Below are 15,412 nucleotides of genomic sequence, written 5' to 3' on the forward strand. Positions count from 1 at the left end.
GGGAAAACTACTTTATTTATTTATTTGCTTATTTATTTACTTATTGTTTTTGTTTTGTTTTGTTTTTCGAGACAGGGTTTCTCTGTGTGGTTTTGGTGCCTGTCCTGGATCTCGTGCTGTAGACCAGGCTGGCCTTGAACTCACAGGGAGGCTCTGCCTCCCAAGTGCTGGGATTAAAGGCGTGCGCCACCACTCCTAGCCCAACAAACTTTTATGAATGAAACATTTTTGTGTATTGTTACTTATTTCCTGTAGCTGGGGACATTCTTATCAATGGTACAGATCAAATCCTGTACCTTGGATATGCTAAACAGGTCAGCTGTACCTTCATCCTGATCCTGTCTTATTTTAACATTTAGTTTATTTATTTAGTGTGTGGGCGCTACATGAGTCACAGTCAAAGGACAGCTTGCAGGAGTTGATCCTCTCCTTCTATATGGGTTCTGGGGATCAAACTCAGGTCTCCAGACGTGGTGGCAAGTGCATGACCTCCTAGCCCAATTCTTAAATATATTGAACCTGGATTTCCTTATCTTACTGTTAAATTATTGTTCATAAAGAACAATGAAAGGCAAGATGGGAAAACATACACTAAAACCTAAGGTTTCTGGAACCTGGTGGCTTAAAAGAGCCTGGTAGATTGAAGCCAAAGCCTTAGCACAAGCTATAGCACTGAGCTACATACCTTGAGCCCACTTGGGCTTCTTTTAAAGTACAAACTCTCAGGGTCTAGAGTGATGTTTCAGTATTAACAGCACTGGCTGCTCTTTTAGAGGGACCTGGGTTTGATCCCCAGTAGCTTACATACATGTTGTGCACAGTTATACACATAGACAAAACACCCATGAAGAAATCAATAAAATAATTTTTGTTTTGTTTTTTTGTTTTTGTTTTTCGAGACAAGGTTTCTCTGTGCAATTTTGCGCTTTTCCTAGAACTCGCTTTGTAGCTGAGGCTGGCCTAGAACTCACAGAGATCCGCCTGCCTCTGCCTCCCAAGTGCTGGGATTAAAGGTATGCGCCTCCGCCCGGTGAATTTAAAACGTTTTAAAAATAAAGTGCAAATTCTCATACCTACTCTAAACCAAACTGACTTGGACTCTGGGGATGAGCATTAGTGAGTACTATCTCCAGTGAGATCTAGGGTGTCTGAAATATTGAGGATACAGAGCCTCTGAGAATTAACTCCCCTACTTTTGAAAAACACATCTGAGAATATATTTCAACAAATGAAGTATACCTAGAATTTTTTTTATGAATCTTACCATTAATAATATAATCTTAAGCTCTGTGATATTACCCCCCTTCTGTTGTATATCCTTTTCTCAGTTTGTGTAGAAATTTTGGAAAGATACACAGTCTAGAAATTAAAAAAAAATTAACCAGCTGAGAGTTACTCCTTGTACTTTGGGAGGCTGAGGCAAAAGGGTCACTGCAGTTTCAAGGCCAGCCTGAGCTATATAGTTGGAACACTGTCTACAAACAGTAGAGAGAGATGAGAGGAAAGGAAGAGGTTGTCCAGTAAAATAAGTGAATAGTGAGTGGAATCAAGATGGAAACATCGGAAGAGGGGAGTTTGGCGTCACCTGTATCTGACTTTCAGTCACACAAGGTCCAAGTAGATTTACTGAAATTTTAGGGTAATCTTTGGTTTAATGTAAATTTTGGAGATGGTGAACAATTATGGCTTATTTCTGTGTAGGAACTTTTGCTCCAGATATACTTTGTACTTTTAAGTACTTTCCTCGCTAGAAGAAGGTAGCTGCAATTGCATGAGACGGTCAGGAGCTGGTGAGATGGTTCAGTGGTCAAAAGTACTTTCTATACTTGCCGAGAACCCAGATTTGATTCCTAGCACCTACATGGTGCAGCTTACAATCCTCTATAACTACAGTTCCTCTTCTGGGACATCCATGTGTGCTGGTAAAATAAGTAAATCTTTTTTAAAAAACAAAAGGATGAAATTATCAGCTAGGAGATTCGTTATTTCTTTGAAGGAGTGTATTTGTGTGTGTGTGTGTGTGTGTGTGTGTGTGTGTGTGTGTGTGTGTGTGTTATGCTTCATTTTATATATACAAATATATAGTATAATTAGATGTATATAGTAATGTATTTAATTTAGGCAAACTTGAAAGAGCTTAATTTTGTTTATATAGGCATCCTTTGGTGTATAAATTAGTTTTGGGATCTTCCATATATATAAAAATCTGAAGGTAGTCAAGTGTTACATAAAATGGCATGGCTTTGCATATAACACAAACAAATTCTCCTGTACATTTATTTTTATTGCATTTATGCATTTGATGAGTGTATATGTGTGTGTATACACATGTACCACAGCATCTTGTGTGGAGGTCAGTGGACAACTTGTGACACTTGGTTGTTTCTCATATGGGTCCTGAGATGGAATTCAGGCTGTCAAACTTAGCATGAGCACCTTAGCCACTGAACCATCTTGCTGCCCGTGAACTTTAAATCATGTCTTATGATCTGTAATATAATGTACATGCTGTGTGGATGCCTATTGCAAAATAAAGTCTAGGTAATGAGAATGAAGTATGTACATGCTTAGTATTTTTCAAAGAACTTAAAGAATTCAGTTTCTGAATTTTGAGTTCATAGAATTCAAAGCTTTTTTTTTTTAATCTTTTATATAAAGTTCTCTTTAATAATGTCTTTGTTTTTCTTGTGACCGAAGAACAATAACTACGAGAAAAATACCTTGGCTTCTCCTTCGAGTTCCAGAAAGTCAGATGCAGTCACAAACAAGTCACAAAAGAAAAATACAAACAAACAAAAAAACTTTGGAGATATTCAAAAGTAAGTGAACATAACTGCCATTTATCCATTGATCATCTACTGTATGCCTTTGAGTTTTGTTTTTATTGACCAACAATTCTTTAAGTTTGAATGATTTGCCTGCATGTATGTAAGTGCACTGAATGTGTGCCTGGTGTCATAGGATGCCAGAAGAGGGCATTGAATCCTCTGGAACTGTTATGTGTCATAGTATAGGCACTGGGAACTGACCCTGGGTTGTAAGCGGAGTTTTCCTATCCCAGCAGCTGCTTCCAAATAACCACACAGAGACTTAATATTAATTATAAATGCTCAGCCAGTAGCTCAGGCTTACTAACGAGCTCTTACAATGTTAACTAATCTATGTGGTGCCTCCTCACGAATTTTACCTCTCCTGCATGGCCTGCTTTCTCTCCATCTGGCTTGTGACTCCTCTGACTCTGCCCTTCTTCCCAGCATTCTCTCTGCCCTCAAAATCCTACCTAGCTATTGGTTAATCAGCTTAGAAGGTTTTAATTTTAACATGGTAAAATTACATACTACAAAAACATTTATCAAATAAGAATCACAGTTACAATATCCAGTCCATTTGTATTTGGCAAATTTAGAGAAAATACTCTGTTACTTATCTTTGTGAACCTAAAGTTTTATACCTAATTTACCTTTTATCATAACTAGGGAAAACTTTTAGCTATGACTATCTAGTCTTCAACTCCACCAAAGACCCCAGAAAGGTGAAATGTTACCTAACAACAGGGACATCTGGCTGCCTGGACAGTCACCCAAAGTTCTTCTGTAATGTTTGGGGCATCCATCTTGACAGACATTTCTGAGAAGCAGGGAGTTTTGGAAGGAGAATTCTACCTTGTCTGGGCAAAGTTTGGTAGTCCCTTTGTTTTCATCCTGTTGGTTCAGTTTGGATATTTACACTGTCAGCAATTGAGGCAAGGGCAGTTTTTGCCCAAATGGCTAGCTTTTGCCATAAATGAAATAAACTTCATAAGGAGGGTCTTCACTGCCCATCATCTTCTCTGAAGTAAATTGGTACTGATCAGAGAGATGTGTCTCACTGTCAATAAAAGTCTTATGTTATTAAAACATTTTAAATGCCATATTCTGTAGGTCTTTAAAGTGTTTGAAGATTGCCTACCTATCTGAAATATGTCTCTGTATGACCTTGAAAACATACCTAACATGACTATAAGTTTGACTATTATAGATGACTATTGACCTGTATTTCTTAATTATACATTTTTAAAATAGCTGCATAAACATAATACCCTAAACAAGAGTAGAAACGTACATACAGTATAACAAAATTAATTTTAAATTTGTATCAATAACCCAAAATCTGTACCGATGTAAAATATTTTGAAAATTTAGTTGTTTTTTTTATTAAAGTAGATTCAGTAATCTACTCTTATCTCATCATTTCCATAGTCTTTATTTTTTCCTTTAGAAAAAGATCTTTGAATTTAACTCTTTTGTTTAGCTTTTTTTTTTTTTTTTAATACCATGACCAATAACAATTTGTAACCAAACCCCCTTAAATGAACATCCATAACCCATCTTTTGGAAATGTAAGTGTTGTTCTTCTAGACTGCTTCTTGTTGTCAGGGGGTGCTGGCATCTTTGAGGGAATCTTGAAAAAATCAGGATAATTGTTAAGTCTTGGCCAGAGTATTCTGTGAGGCTGGATCATCTCAGTCAACAACCTTGAAGCTGTTCTGGATGCTGGATCACCTGGGCCATCCATTTTTATTGGTGTCTGGTCCCCTTACTCTGAAAATGCATAAACTTTTAAAGATAACATACATATCTGTATTAATACAAGTATAGAGTGTGCATTGTACATAGTCAGCCTGCCTCTGCCTCCTGAGTGCTGGGATTAAAGGCGTGTACCACCACTGCCCAGCCCTAAATTTATGTCTTTATATTTGTAGTCAGGATTTTCAGGGGGTCTTCCCCTATTAAACCTGATCTATATCAGCCTGGAACAAATCCACGGCCCCTCATCTCCTGTGGAAATAAAAGCATAACCTCTTCTCCAAGGTAGCATATCTTCTGACTTCCCTCTTAAAGTCAAGACATTTTTAAAATATAGACATTGGTTTAATCTAGCAGTTCTCATAATCCAGTGTGTTTTAGCAGCTGTTTTTTTTTTTTTGTTGTTGTTGTTGTTTTGGCTTTTTTTTTTTTTTTTTGAGACAGGGTTTCTCTGTGTAGCTTTGCACCTTTCCTGGAACTCGATTTGGAGATCAGGCTGGCCTTGAACTCACAGAGATCCAGTGCTGGGATTAAAGGCGTGCGCCACCACCGCCTGGCTGCAGCTGTTGTTTCTTTATTAGCAATCTGAAAATCTAAAGACAACACAATAACATACAGAATACAGACTCTGTAGTTTCCATCTTTTCGTGGCTTATTATATATATTTTTTTACTCTATTCCTTTTTTAAGGACTTCATTATTTTTAAACTATTTTTAAATCTGTGACTGTCTCTACCAAGCCTATATATATTTTTAAACACACTGTAACCCGTTTAGAGGTTTTTTCCCCATCTGAATCTGTCTTTAGTGAGCATCTGTATTGTTTTTTGATCACATGAGACGAATCTTAAACTGCTGTATTAGTCGCGGGCTTGGTTCAGCTTAGTGCACGGCATTGGCGGCTGCCCCTTTCCCCCATTGCCTGAGAGCTTAGTGTCATGGTATAGGTACTGGTGGGAGCTATGCTTACCACCCCAGCTCTGGGAAGTTGTTGGGTCCATGCTGCCACCAAGTAGCGCGTGCCTGCTGCTCATGAACCCCATTTAAGTGTTCCATAGCAGAGCCTCTTGAAAGAGCCATGTCCATGTTTGCTGCTAGCACCAAGCCAAGGAAACTGTATCTCTGTTTGCCACCCGCAAACAGCCTACCCAAAAAAGGCAGTTACCAAGAAACCGAGTTTGGCTCCATTTTTGTGTGTTTGGACCTCCCCCCCCCCCTTTTTTAATAGCTTTCTTAGTTTTATGTGGATCTACATTGCCAGACATTTGGGCGCCATTTGTAGGTGGAGTTTTCTTGTCCCAGCAGCTGCTTCCAAATAGTCACTCAGAGTCTTAATATTAATTGTAAATACTCAGCCAATAGCTCAGGCTTATTACTAACTAGCTCTTACAACTTAACACATTTCTATTAATCTGTGTGCTGCCCCAAGGCTCGTGGCTTTTTTTTTTTTTTTTTCCCAGAGCTGAGGACCAAACCCAGGGCCTTACGCTTACTAGGCAAGCGCTCTACCACTGAGCTAAATCCCCAACCCCGGCTCATGGCTTTTATCTCATCTACATGTCCTGCTTCCTCTCTCTCTGGCTCACAACTCTTCTGACTCTGCCCTTCTTCCTAGCTTTGTCTCTGCCCCAAAAATCCAATCACCTTTTTATTAACAACGAGAGCAACACATTTTCACAGTGTATAGAAGGATTATTCCACAGCACTGGGTCTCCATCAGGCCTGGTGACAAGTTCCTATACCTCCTGACCCATCTTTACCAAAAAACTGTTTTAAAAATTAAGAGCTGGAGGGATGGTTTAGTGGTTAAGAGCATTTGTTGGTCTTTCAGAGAACCCAAGTTCAATTCTAGGACTCAAATCAGGTGAAGTGTCTCATAACCTTCTCTGGGGTTACCATGCACCTCTCTGGCCTCTACAGACCATACACATATATAGCATACAATCACACAGACATATTCATAAGTAAAAATAAAATGACTCTTTTAAACTGTAGGTTTGTAAAAAAAGATGTAGAAGGTCTGGAGGTGATGGTGCATGCCTTTAATCCTTGAACTCGGGAGGAAGAGGTAGCTGGATCTCTGTGAGTTCTAGGGTAGCCCATTCTACAAAGCTAGTTCCAAGATAACCAAGGTTACACAAAGAAACCCTGTCTCGAAAAACAAAACAACAACAACAAAAAAAGATAAAGATAAATCTTAAAAATGAAATGAAAGAAATCTCCTTTTTTCGAGACCAGCCTGGTCTACAAGTTCCAGGACAGCTAGAACTGTTAACACAGAGAAACCCTGTCTCAAAAAATCAAAAACCAAAAGAAATAGGATGTTAAACCCTGTCCATTGTGTGTTATAGGAAGGAGAGACACAACATTTATGGGTCCAAAAGTCTTTAATAAATCACCACATGAGCAGGGTCACTGCAGGACAAGGACTCAGGAGCCTTGTTTCTCCTGGCAGCCAGAGCAGGGGCAGTAGTGAGGTCTATAAGCACAAAACCATAAACACCTGTGCCAAATTACAGTTACATTTTTCACCAGTCAGGAGTCACAGAACGGGATCTTTCCTTGTGTGTTCCATCATTGTCAATGACACAGAATATAAGTCTTTCCATCCAACCAATCAGATTTATTTGTTCTTTCTGCTGTTAAGAATAGGCATAATGTCTAGAGAAATAAGGGGCATGATAGACTGTTTCTGTTCCCTTCAAGGAGATTCCTTCCTTCCTTCCTTCCTTCCTTCCTTCCTTCCTTCCTTCCTTCCTTCCTTCCTCCCTCCCTCCCTCCCTCCCTCCCTCCCTCCCTTCTTTCCTCCCTCCCTCCCTTCCTTCCTTCCTGTTTTTGGTTTTGGTTTTTTGAGACAGGGTTTCTCTGTATAGCCCTGGCTGTCCTGGAACTCGTTCTGTAGACTAGACTGGCCTCGAACTCTGTAGAGTGCTGAGATTGAAGGTGTGCACTACCACTCCCAGCCTCAAATGATGCTGCGGGCCGCAGGAATATCATAAGAACTCAGCTGGTTATGGCAAAGTCACTACTTGTAGGAATCAGGGAATTCCTCCAGAGGAAGCCAAATCCCAAGAAGCTTTTGGTGTTACTTGGCTTGTTATATATCAGCTGTTATGAAAATCATGTGTGCCTTCATAGCTTTCCCAATTGGCTTTTCCCTAAGAAGGGCTAACGGTGTGGACTGATCACTCTCTGGACATTCCAGGTATTTGGAGAACTGCCTCAGGAAAGGCTTTCTCTGGAATCAGATATCTCCCTTGGCCACTTTCAAGGACTAGCAGTAATAACAGTCCACATGCAAGTCTCCTGATTTAAGGTAAATTCCACAAGGAGACACCACCTAGGTCAGGTGGACGTTAAGTAATAGCTTTATACAATTCAGCTCGGACCCTCCTTTCTTACAGCCTTACTAACTTCATCGACTGCTAACTCCTTACCTAACCACTTCTAGGAATATTTGGATAACCTTCTGCGCTGACAGCTATGCTCAGCCAGAACCCCAGTTCAAGCCTCCCTGTAATTACCATCATTGGCAGCATCCGGCCAGGTCCATCCCCAGATGGAGGAAAGTACCTTATCAGAGATACTTCTGTATTCTCTAAGAACAGACTTAACCATCCAGGCTACCTGTTTGAGAAGGCCTGGCGGATGTACCAATTAAGCCTTACTTCCTCCTTTCCCAAACCTTACCTCTAGTTCCAGATCTCCCTTAACTATCACCAGAGGCATCTAGCTGTACACAGGTTGCCTAGCGACCGAGCACACCTTCCCCCACCCTGCAGAAAAACGGCAGATTGCTTGGACAGATAGGAGCCACAGGAAAAAAGGCAGTTTTATTTTCTCCCATTGACCTAGCAACTTATAGATTCTTAACATTTTCTACCAATCATGTTTAAGACTATAGTTGAGCACATAAGAGTCCCTCTTCTTAGATATTACCCGAATTTAGCCTTTAGTTAATTCATTTCCCCATTGGTCACTTCCCTTTGGGGTTGCAAATGATAATTAACAGTTATTGCCTCTCTCTGATTCTTATCACCCCTCTGTTTGACCCTGGAAGACTGGCTTTATATACCAGAACTTCCAGGGCACAGAGGAACTGAGAAGAGAAAAGAGTATGGGAGAACTAGATGGGTAAGAACTTGAGAGGAACAAGCTGAGATGGGGAAGAACTAGATTGAAGGGCTAGAAGAGAGTACTAGAGGAACAAGATGGAAGATGAGGAAGAGCCAGATGGGGAAGTACTAGCTGGGTAAGAACAAGATGAGAAGGACCTAGATGAGGCAGAGTTAAGACGAGAGAATTAAGATAGAACTTACAGGGAACAGTAGATAAATATAGAGAGAAATCAGGCAAGAAAGGAGCTAGACACAAGAACAGAACTAAAGCTGTGTATAACGGATGTTATGCCAGAGGAATTAAAGCAAGTGGACGATAGAGCTCGGTGTGCTGAGATTCTATTTCCTGAAAATAGTCCTCACCGTTGGTAGTTCCCTCTCCTGAGCCCCTGGGATGTATAATATTAAGGCTGGTTCCTCTAATACTATACAAGAAAATGATATCGTCATTAATTTTGAGAAACTTTATAGTCTTCCATTGTTTGATTCTATCAGCCTTTTAAACTCTTTTCAAGAATTGTGAGATATTTAATGTGACCTTTCCTTCTTTTCTATTTTTACACTAAAATACTGTACTGAACACCCCCACATCCACCCCTTACAGTGCTAGGCAGTAAGCTAGGCCCTCCCGCTGCTAGCCAGGCACTCTCACTTCCTGGAATACTCGGTAGTTTCAGGTTGTGTCTTTTTTTTTTTTTTTTAATTAATTTATTTATTATATATATGGTGTTCTGTCTCCATGTATGCCTGCAGGCCAGAAGAAGGCACCAGATCTCATTACAGATGGTTGTGAGCCACGATGTGGGTGCTGGGAATTGAACTCAGGACCTCTGGAAGAGCAGCCAGTGCTCTTAACCTCTGAGCCATCTCTCCAGCCCCCAGGTTGTGTTTTAAAGTTGACCTGAGATGAAATCTGCTCCAGTAGGTTAAATAGCCAGCAGACATACACCAGGTTCATCTACTGTTAGCATATTGAGGTTTTTCAAAGCATTTGAGTTTTAGTAAACTTAACTTTCGGTGGTTGTTGTTTAAAGGTATTTGTCACCTAAATTGAAGTCTCGGTCATGGCCATGTGAAGCTGTACCTGGAGAGGATAAAAGCGGCATATCTAAGGTATGTTGGTGCTGAAGAAGCTCTCGGGCATTGACTCTGCTCTGGGTACCTGTGAGTACCTGTGCTGTCTTCAGCTCACTTTTTCTCGAATGGGCCAGGGACAGACACTTTAGTCTTTGTTATCAGAGGGCCTCTGCCTCCTTAGTAAATAGGCAAACAAGTTAGCTTATGTGTGTCCAGGGAATCTTTCTCTTCCCCACTCCACCCAACCCACAGACAGGGTCTCTCTGTGTAGCCCTGGCTATCCTGGATCTCGCTCTGTAGACCAGGCTGGCCTTGAACACACAGAGATCCGCCTGGCTCTGCCTCCCGAGTGCTGGGATTAAAGGCGTGCGCCACCACTCCCAGCTCTAAATGATTTATTTATTTTTTATGCACATTGTTGTTTTGGCTGCATGTTTGCCTGCAGGAGGGTGCCAGAGCCCCTGTAACTGGAGTTACAGGCAGTTATAAACTGCCATGTGGGGGCTAGGAATTGAACTCAGGTCCTCTGAAAGAGCAGCCAGTACTCTTAACCACTAAGCCACATATATCTAGCCTCATATAAGTGTTTTGCTTGTATGTGTGTATGTATAACATGTAGATGCCTGGTGCCCAAGAAGGTCATAAGAGGGCATATGGCTCTGGGACTGGAGTTGGTGCTAGGAGTCAAATCTGAGTCCTCAGCAAGAGCAGCAGGTGTCCTGAACCACTGAGCCACCTCTCCAGCCCAAACTGTTTCCAGACATAGGCAGCAGGATGGACTTGGCTTCTGGGCCTCAGTTTCTAATCCCTGACTAACGTGGCAGCATTGACACAGCTGAATATCTGCACCAGTGTACCTAGAAGACGTTAAGATGGGAAGTCCATGTTAGGAGGGGGTCCTCACCACTGAGATCCTCCGCAGTGGCCTAAAAGTAATACCAAGCAACACCGTGCTGGCACTCAAACTCCATGTCCGAGTGGCTTCTGGGCAGGGTGCTGCGGACCTATAATCCTTCCACATAGGAAGATGGAGGCTGTGCCCAGAAGACTGTGAATTGGACTCCATTGCAAGTCCATGCTACTCTGGACTGCATAGTAAGACTCTTGTTTCCAAAGAAGCCAATTATTTCCGGTAACATCCCTAATGTACAGCTCTCAGGGGTATTGGTAAGGGACAAACCTAGTCAGAGTTATAAGTCACTTCAAGCTTTGGCTTTTTTTAAAAATGTGTTTATTTTGTCAGGTGGTGGTGGTGCACGCCTTTAATCCTAGCACTTGGGAGGCAGAGCCAGGCAGATCTCTCTGAGTTTGAGGCCAGCCTGGTCTACAGAGCAAGTTCCAGGACAGCCAGGACTACACAGAGTAAAACCCTTGCCTAAATAAATAAATAAATTTTAAGGAATTTGTATGTTTTGCCTCCAAGTATGTCTGTGTACTTGGTGCCTGTTGAGGCCAGAAGAGGGCAACAGATCCTCTGGAACTGGAGTTATAGGGAGCTATGAGCTCTCATGTGAGTGTTGGAAGTTGAATTTCAGTCCTCTGGCTGTTTGTTTAGCCAGTTTTCTTAACTATTGACTTATCTCTGCAGGCTTGCAAATTAAGTTTTTTACCTAAGGGCTAAGTAAAAGAATGTGTATTGTTTTCTAATCTCTAATTTAGTGTTTCTTTTCATGTTTAGTATAGGAAACAAACCATGGTGCTGGTGATGGTATTTGTGACTGTGTCGTTAGAGGAAATACAAGTGTTGGCTAGGAGTGGTGGCATATGCCAGTGCTTGGAAGACTGAGGCAGGAGGATCTTATGTTTGAGGCCAGCCTGGGCTACATGAGACCTTGTCTCAAACAGACTTGTTCATAAGGATATTAAAATGAATCTGTATGCCTGCCAGGAGCCTGAGAAACAGAATGGGGCTGCAAGTACATCAGTAGTACAGTGTGCACATAAAGACAGGCCAGATTTGATCCCCAGAACCAAGGGAGGGAAGGGGAAAGGAAGGGAAACAAGTCTTATACTTTATATACACTTTTTAATAATCATCTCTTCTTTGAGATACAAATGATTCATGTTGCTACTGTATCTTAGTTTATCAATAAATATCTTCTGTGGATTAAAAACAAAACAAAACTGGATCTCATGTAGCCTAGGCTAGATTTCAACTTGCTATGTAGCCAAGGATGACCTTGAACTACTGATCTTTTTGTTTCCATCTCCTATGTGTTGGATTTTTGAATATACACCACCATGCCTGGTGTTACATGGTGCTAGGGTTTGAATCCAGGATTTCTTACATGCTAGACAATCTTTTTGCCAATTGATCTACATCCCCAACTCTTACACATTTGTTTTTTGCTTTGGGTTTGTTTGTTTTTAGGCAAGGTCTTACTCTGGCTGTCCTAGAACTCACTATGTAGACCAGGCTAGCCTCGAACTCACAGAGATCCACCTATCTCTGCCTCCCACTTCCTGGGATTAAAGGCATGTAACACTACTCCCAGCTCACACTTTTGTTTTTTAAATATTATAATAATCTTGTTACAATTCCTGTTGTAAGACCATGTTATCTCAAGTTTTACATTTACAAATACTTTCTGGCTGAGCGGTGGTGATGCACGTATTTAATCCCAGCACTCAGGAGGCAGAGGCAGGAGGATTTCTGTAAGTTCAAGGCCAGCACAGTCTACAAAGCCAGTTCCAGGACAGCCAGAGCTGTTAGACAGAGAAACCCTGCCTCAAAAAAACAAAACTTACGGCTGTCAGTAGTAGAGCACTAGCCTAGCATGTAGCAAGGTCCCAAGTTTTTTCCCAGCAACACCAAAACCAAACCAAAGGCCTTGAAGCACAGTGCCATATGCCTGTAGTCATAGCACTTGGAAGACTTAGGGGGCAGAATCTCTTGTCCTAGAGTTTCAGATCAGATTGTACCAAAGAAGGGCTGGAGAGATGGCTCAGTTAGTTCCCAACATTTCCATCAACTGACTGTAACTCCAGCTGCAGGGATTCAGTGTCTTCTCTGGACTCTGTGGACATTTGCACTCATGTCCATATGTCGCCTGTCCCTCCCACACACACGTATACACATAATTAATAATAAAATCTTTAAAATGTTAGAGAAGATCTGTAAAGGTCAAAACATCCTGGACTTGAAGTTTATAAGATGAAAGAGTCCAAATCCTGAGGCCAGCTATTGGCCATATGTTAAATATAGTTGTGGAGCTTACAGTAGGTTTTCATGGCAGTGAAATTAATTGTCCTAATCTTAATTGGCACACCAGGTAAAAATAGGATTAAGAAAGAATTATGGTAGACATAGGTTGTGATCATTGTTCCCATCAAGAAAGAAAAGAGAAGGAAAGATGGGGGAGCAGAGGTGATGGGAACACACTTATTAGTACTACGTGAAGGAAAGGGCGGGCAGAGGTGATGGAACACACTTATTAGTACTATGTGAAGGAAAGGGGGGCAGAGGTGATGGGAACACACTTATTAGTACTATGTGAAGGAAAGGGGGGCAGAGGTGATGGGAACACACTTATTAGTACTATGTGAAGGAAAGGGGAGCAGAGGTGATGGGAACACACTTATTAGTACTATGTGAAGGAAAGTGGGGGCAGAGGTGATGGAACACACTTATTAGTACTATGTGAAGGAAAGGGGGGCAGAGGTGATGGGAACACACTTATTAGTACTATGTGAAGGAAAGGGGGGCAGAGGTGATGGGAACACACTTATTAGTACTATGTGAAGGAAAGGGGAGCAGAGGTGATGGGAACACACTTATTAGTACTATGTGAAGGAAAGGGCGGGCAGAGGTGATGGGAACACACTTATTAGTACTATGTGAAGGAAAGGGGGGCAGAGGTGATGGGAACACACTTATTAGTACTATGTGAAGGAAAGGGGAGCAGAGGTGATGGGAACACACTTATTAGTACTATGTGATAGTGTATAGTGACTGTTCACCTCTGGTGTCAGTGTATCAGGTGGCTTATATAATGTTTTCCTTTTATATAGTCAGTAATTTTGTTCTCTACAGGAAACTGACAGTAGTGACCCAAAGAGCCCTGTGTGGCAAGACACAGAAATTGAAGAAGATATGCCAACACTTTCTCCGCAGATATGCCTAGAAACTCAAGAACAAGGTTCAGAGTCTTTGAGAGAATCACCTGTGCCATGGTTATTTGCCAGGGATGCCGAACAGTGCCTTGAAGGAACAGTTGAAACACTGTCAACCAATCCTGATGATTTAAGTGTTGCAAATCATGAGGGACCTAAAGCCAAAGTTTCCTACTCTAACGAAGCTACAGTTAATCCTTCTGGTAAAATAGAAAATGAAGAGTGCATTGGTGGTAACAGAGTTCCAGAAAGTAGAGTGTATCATCTAGTACTTGGAAAAGAGATTTCTGAGAGAGAAAACCAAGAATCTGTGTTGGAAGCAGTCATGGATCCATGCTTTTCTGCAAAAAGGAGGAAAGTTTTCCTCAAATCCTCAGATCAAGAAGAATCAGAAGGGAATTTTACACAAAAACTGATAGATTTGGAACGTATGCTTTTTGAGAGACATAAGCAAGAAGAACAGGACCGGTTGTTAGCATTGCAACTTCAGAAGGAGGTGGATAAAGAGCAAATGATGCTAAACCGACAGAAAGGGTCCCCAGATCAGTACCAGTTGCGCACATCTTCGCCCCCAGACAGGCTGCTGAATAAACAGAGGAAGAATTCCAGAGATAGGAACTCCGGAAAGCAGACTAATTCAGAGCGTTCGAAATCTCAGAGGAGCACAAAAGATGAATATTGGCAACCCTTTAAAAGCACTTGGAAGGATTCAGTTAATGGAAGAAAGATGCCAGGTCCAGCTAAAGATGATTGTAGTAATGCATCCAAGAGCATTTATTCCCAGCAGCCTAGTAATTCACAGAAAAGTATTATTCAGATGTTTCAGAGATAAACCAAGCAAAGCATGAGTAAAGAGAGTGTTCTGTAATTAGTAAAGCTGTATTGTAAAGCTAGCTCTTTTCAGTCATAAAATCTTAAGATGTGCCATTATTTCCGCTCAGCAAGCACACTTACTCTCCTTTTTTTAAGGTATGGTTACACAGGAAGAATCTACAAATATGTTTCTACAAAAGTCAGTGATAAGGAAAGGTCCTTAATTGTTTCCGTTGTCAACTGCTATGTTCTAATTGTGACCATCTTTACAGTTATAGCTATAAAAATGCCTTGGTCAGGACATCTTCAGGTACCATTCCCTTTCCAAAACTCCCAAGTTTTATGGCCTTTCTTTTGTTTTGAATGGGTAAGGAATCCACATGGGTGGCTTCCATAACACTAAGTAGTTCATTCCCAGACCTGCTTTAATCTAAGCATCCCAGCCTTTCCTTTGATTTAAGATGGGTTAGGATCTACATCAACTAGTTGACTAAAGGCTGCTAGGTTGATAGCACAAAAGGGTTTAAGAGTGGGATAGGGCCGGGCGTTGGTGGCGCACGCCTTTAATCCCAGCACTCGGGAGGCAGAGGCAGGCGGATCTTTGTGAGTTCGAGGCCAGCCTGGGCTACCAAGTGAGTTCCAGGAAAGGCGCAAAGCTACACAGAGAAACCCTGTCTCGAAAAACCAAAAAAAAAAAAAAAAAAAAAAAAAAAAAAAAAAAAAAAA

At 41.3% G+C, this 15,412-nt stretch overlaps 1 protein-coding gene across 2 annotated transcripts in view; it reads left to right on the plus strand.

Annotated features, from left to right (window-relative positions):
- Positions 1-15,412, plus strand: part of Rnf168 (ring finger protein 168) — a 28,679-nt gene that overhangs the window by 11,330 nt on the left and 1,937 nt on the right. For both annotated transcript variants that reach the window (XM_076548770.1, XM_076548769.1), the window contains 3 exons: positions 2,698-2,819; positions 9,718-9,796; positions 13,794-15,215. In XM_076548770.1, the coding sequence (XP_076404885.1) occupies positions 2,698-2,819; positions 9,718-9,796; positions 13,794-14,705 (1,113 nt within the window). In that variant the 3' untranslated portion in view covers positions 14,706-15,215. The remainder of the gene's footprint in view (positions 1-2,697; positions 2,820-9,717; positions 9,797-13,793; positions 15,216-15,412) is intronic.

This window comes from Peromyscus maniculatus, chromosome 12 (genome assembly GCF_049852395.1).
Source record: "Peromyscus maniculatus bairdii isolate BWxNUB_F1_BW_parent chromosome 12, HU_Pman_BW_mat_3.1, whole genome shotgun sequence".
NCBI lineage: Eukaryota > Metazoa > Chordata > Mammalia > Rodentia > Cricetidae > Peromyscus > Peromyscus maniculatus.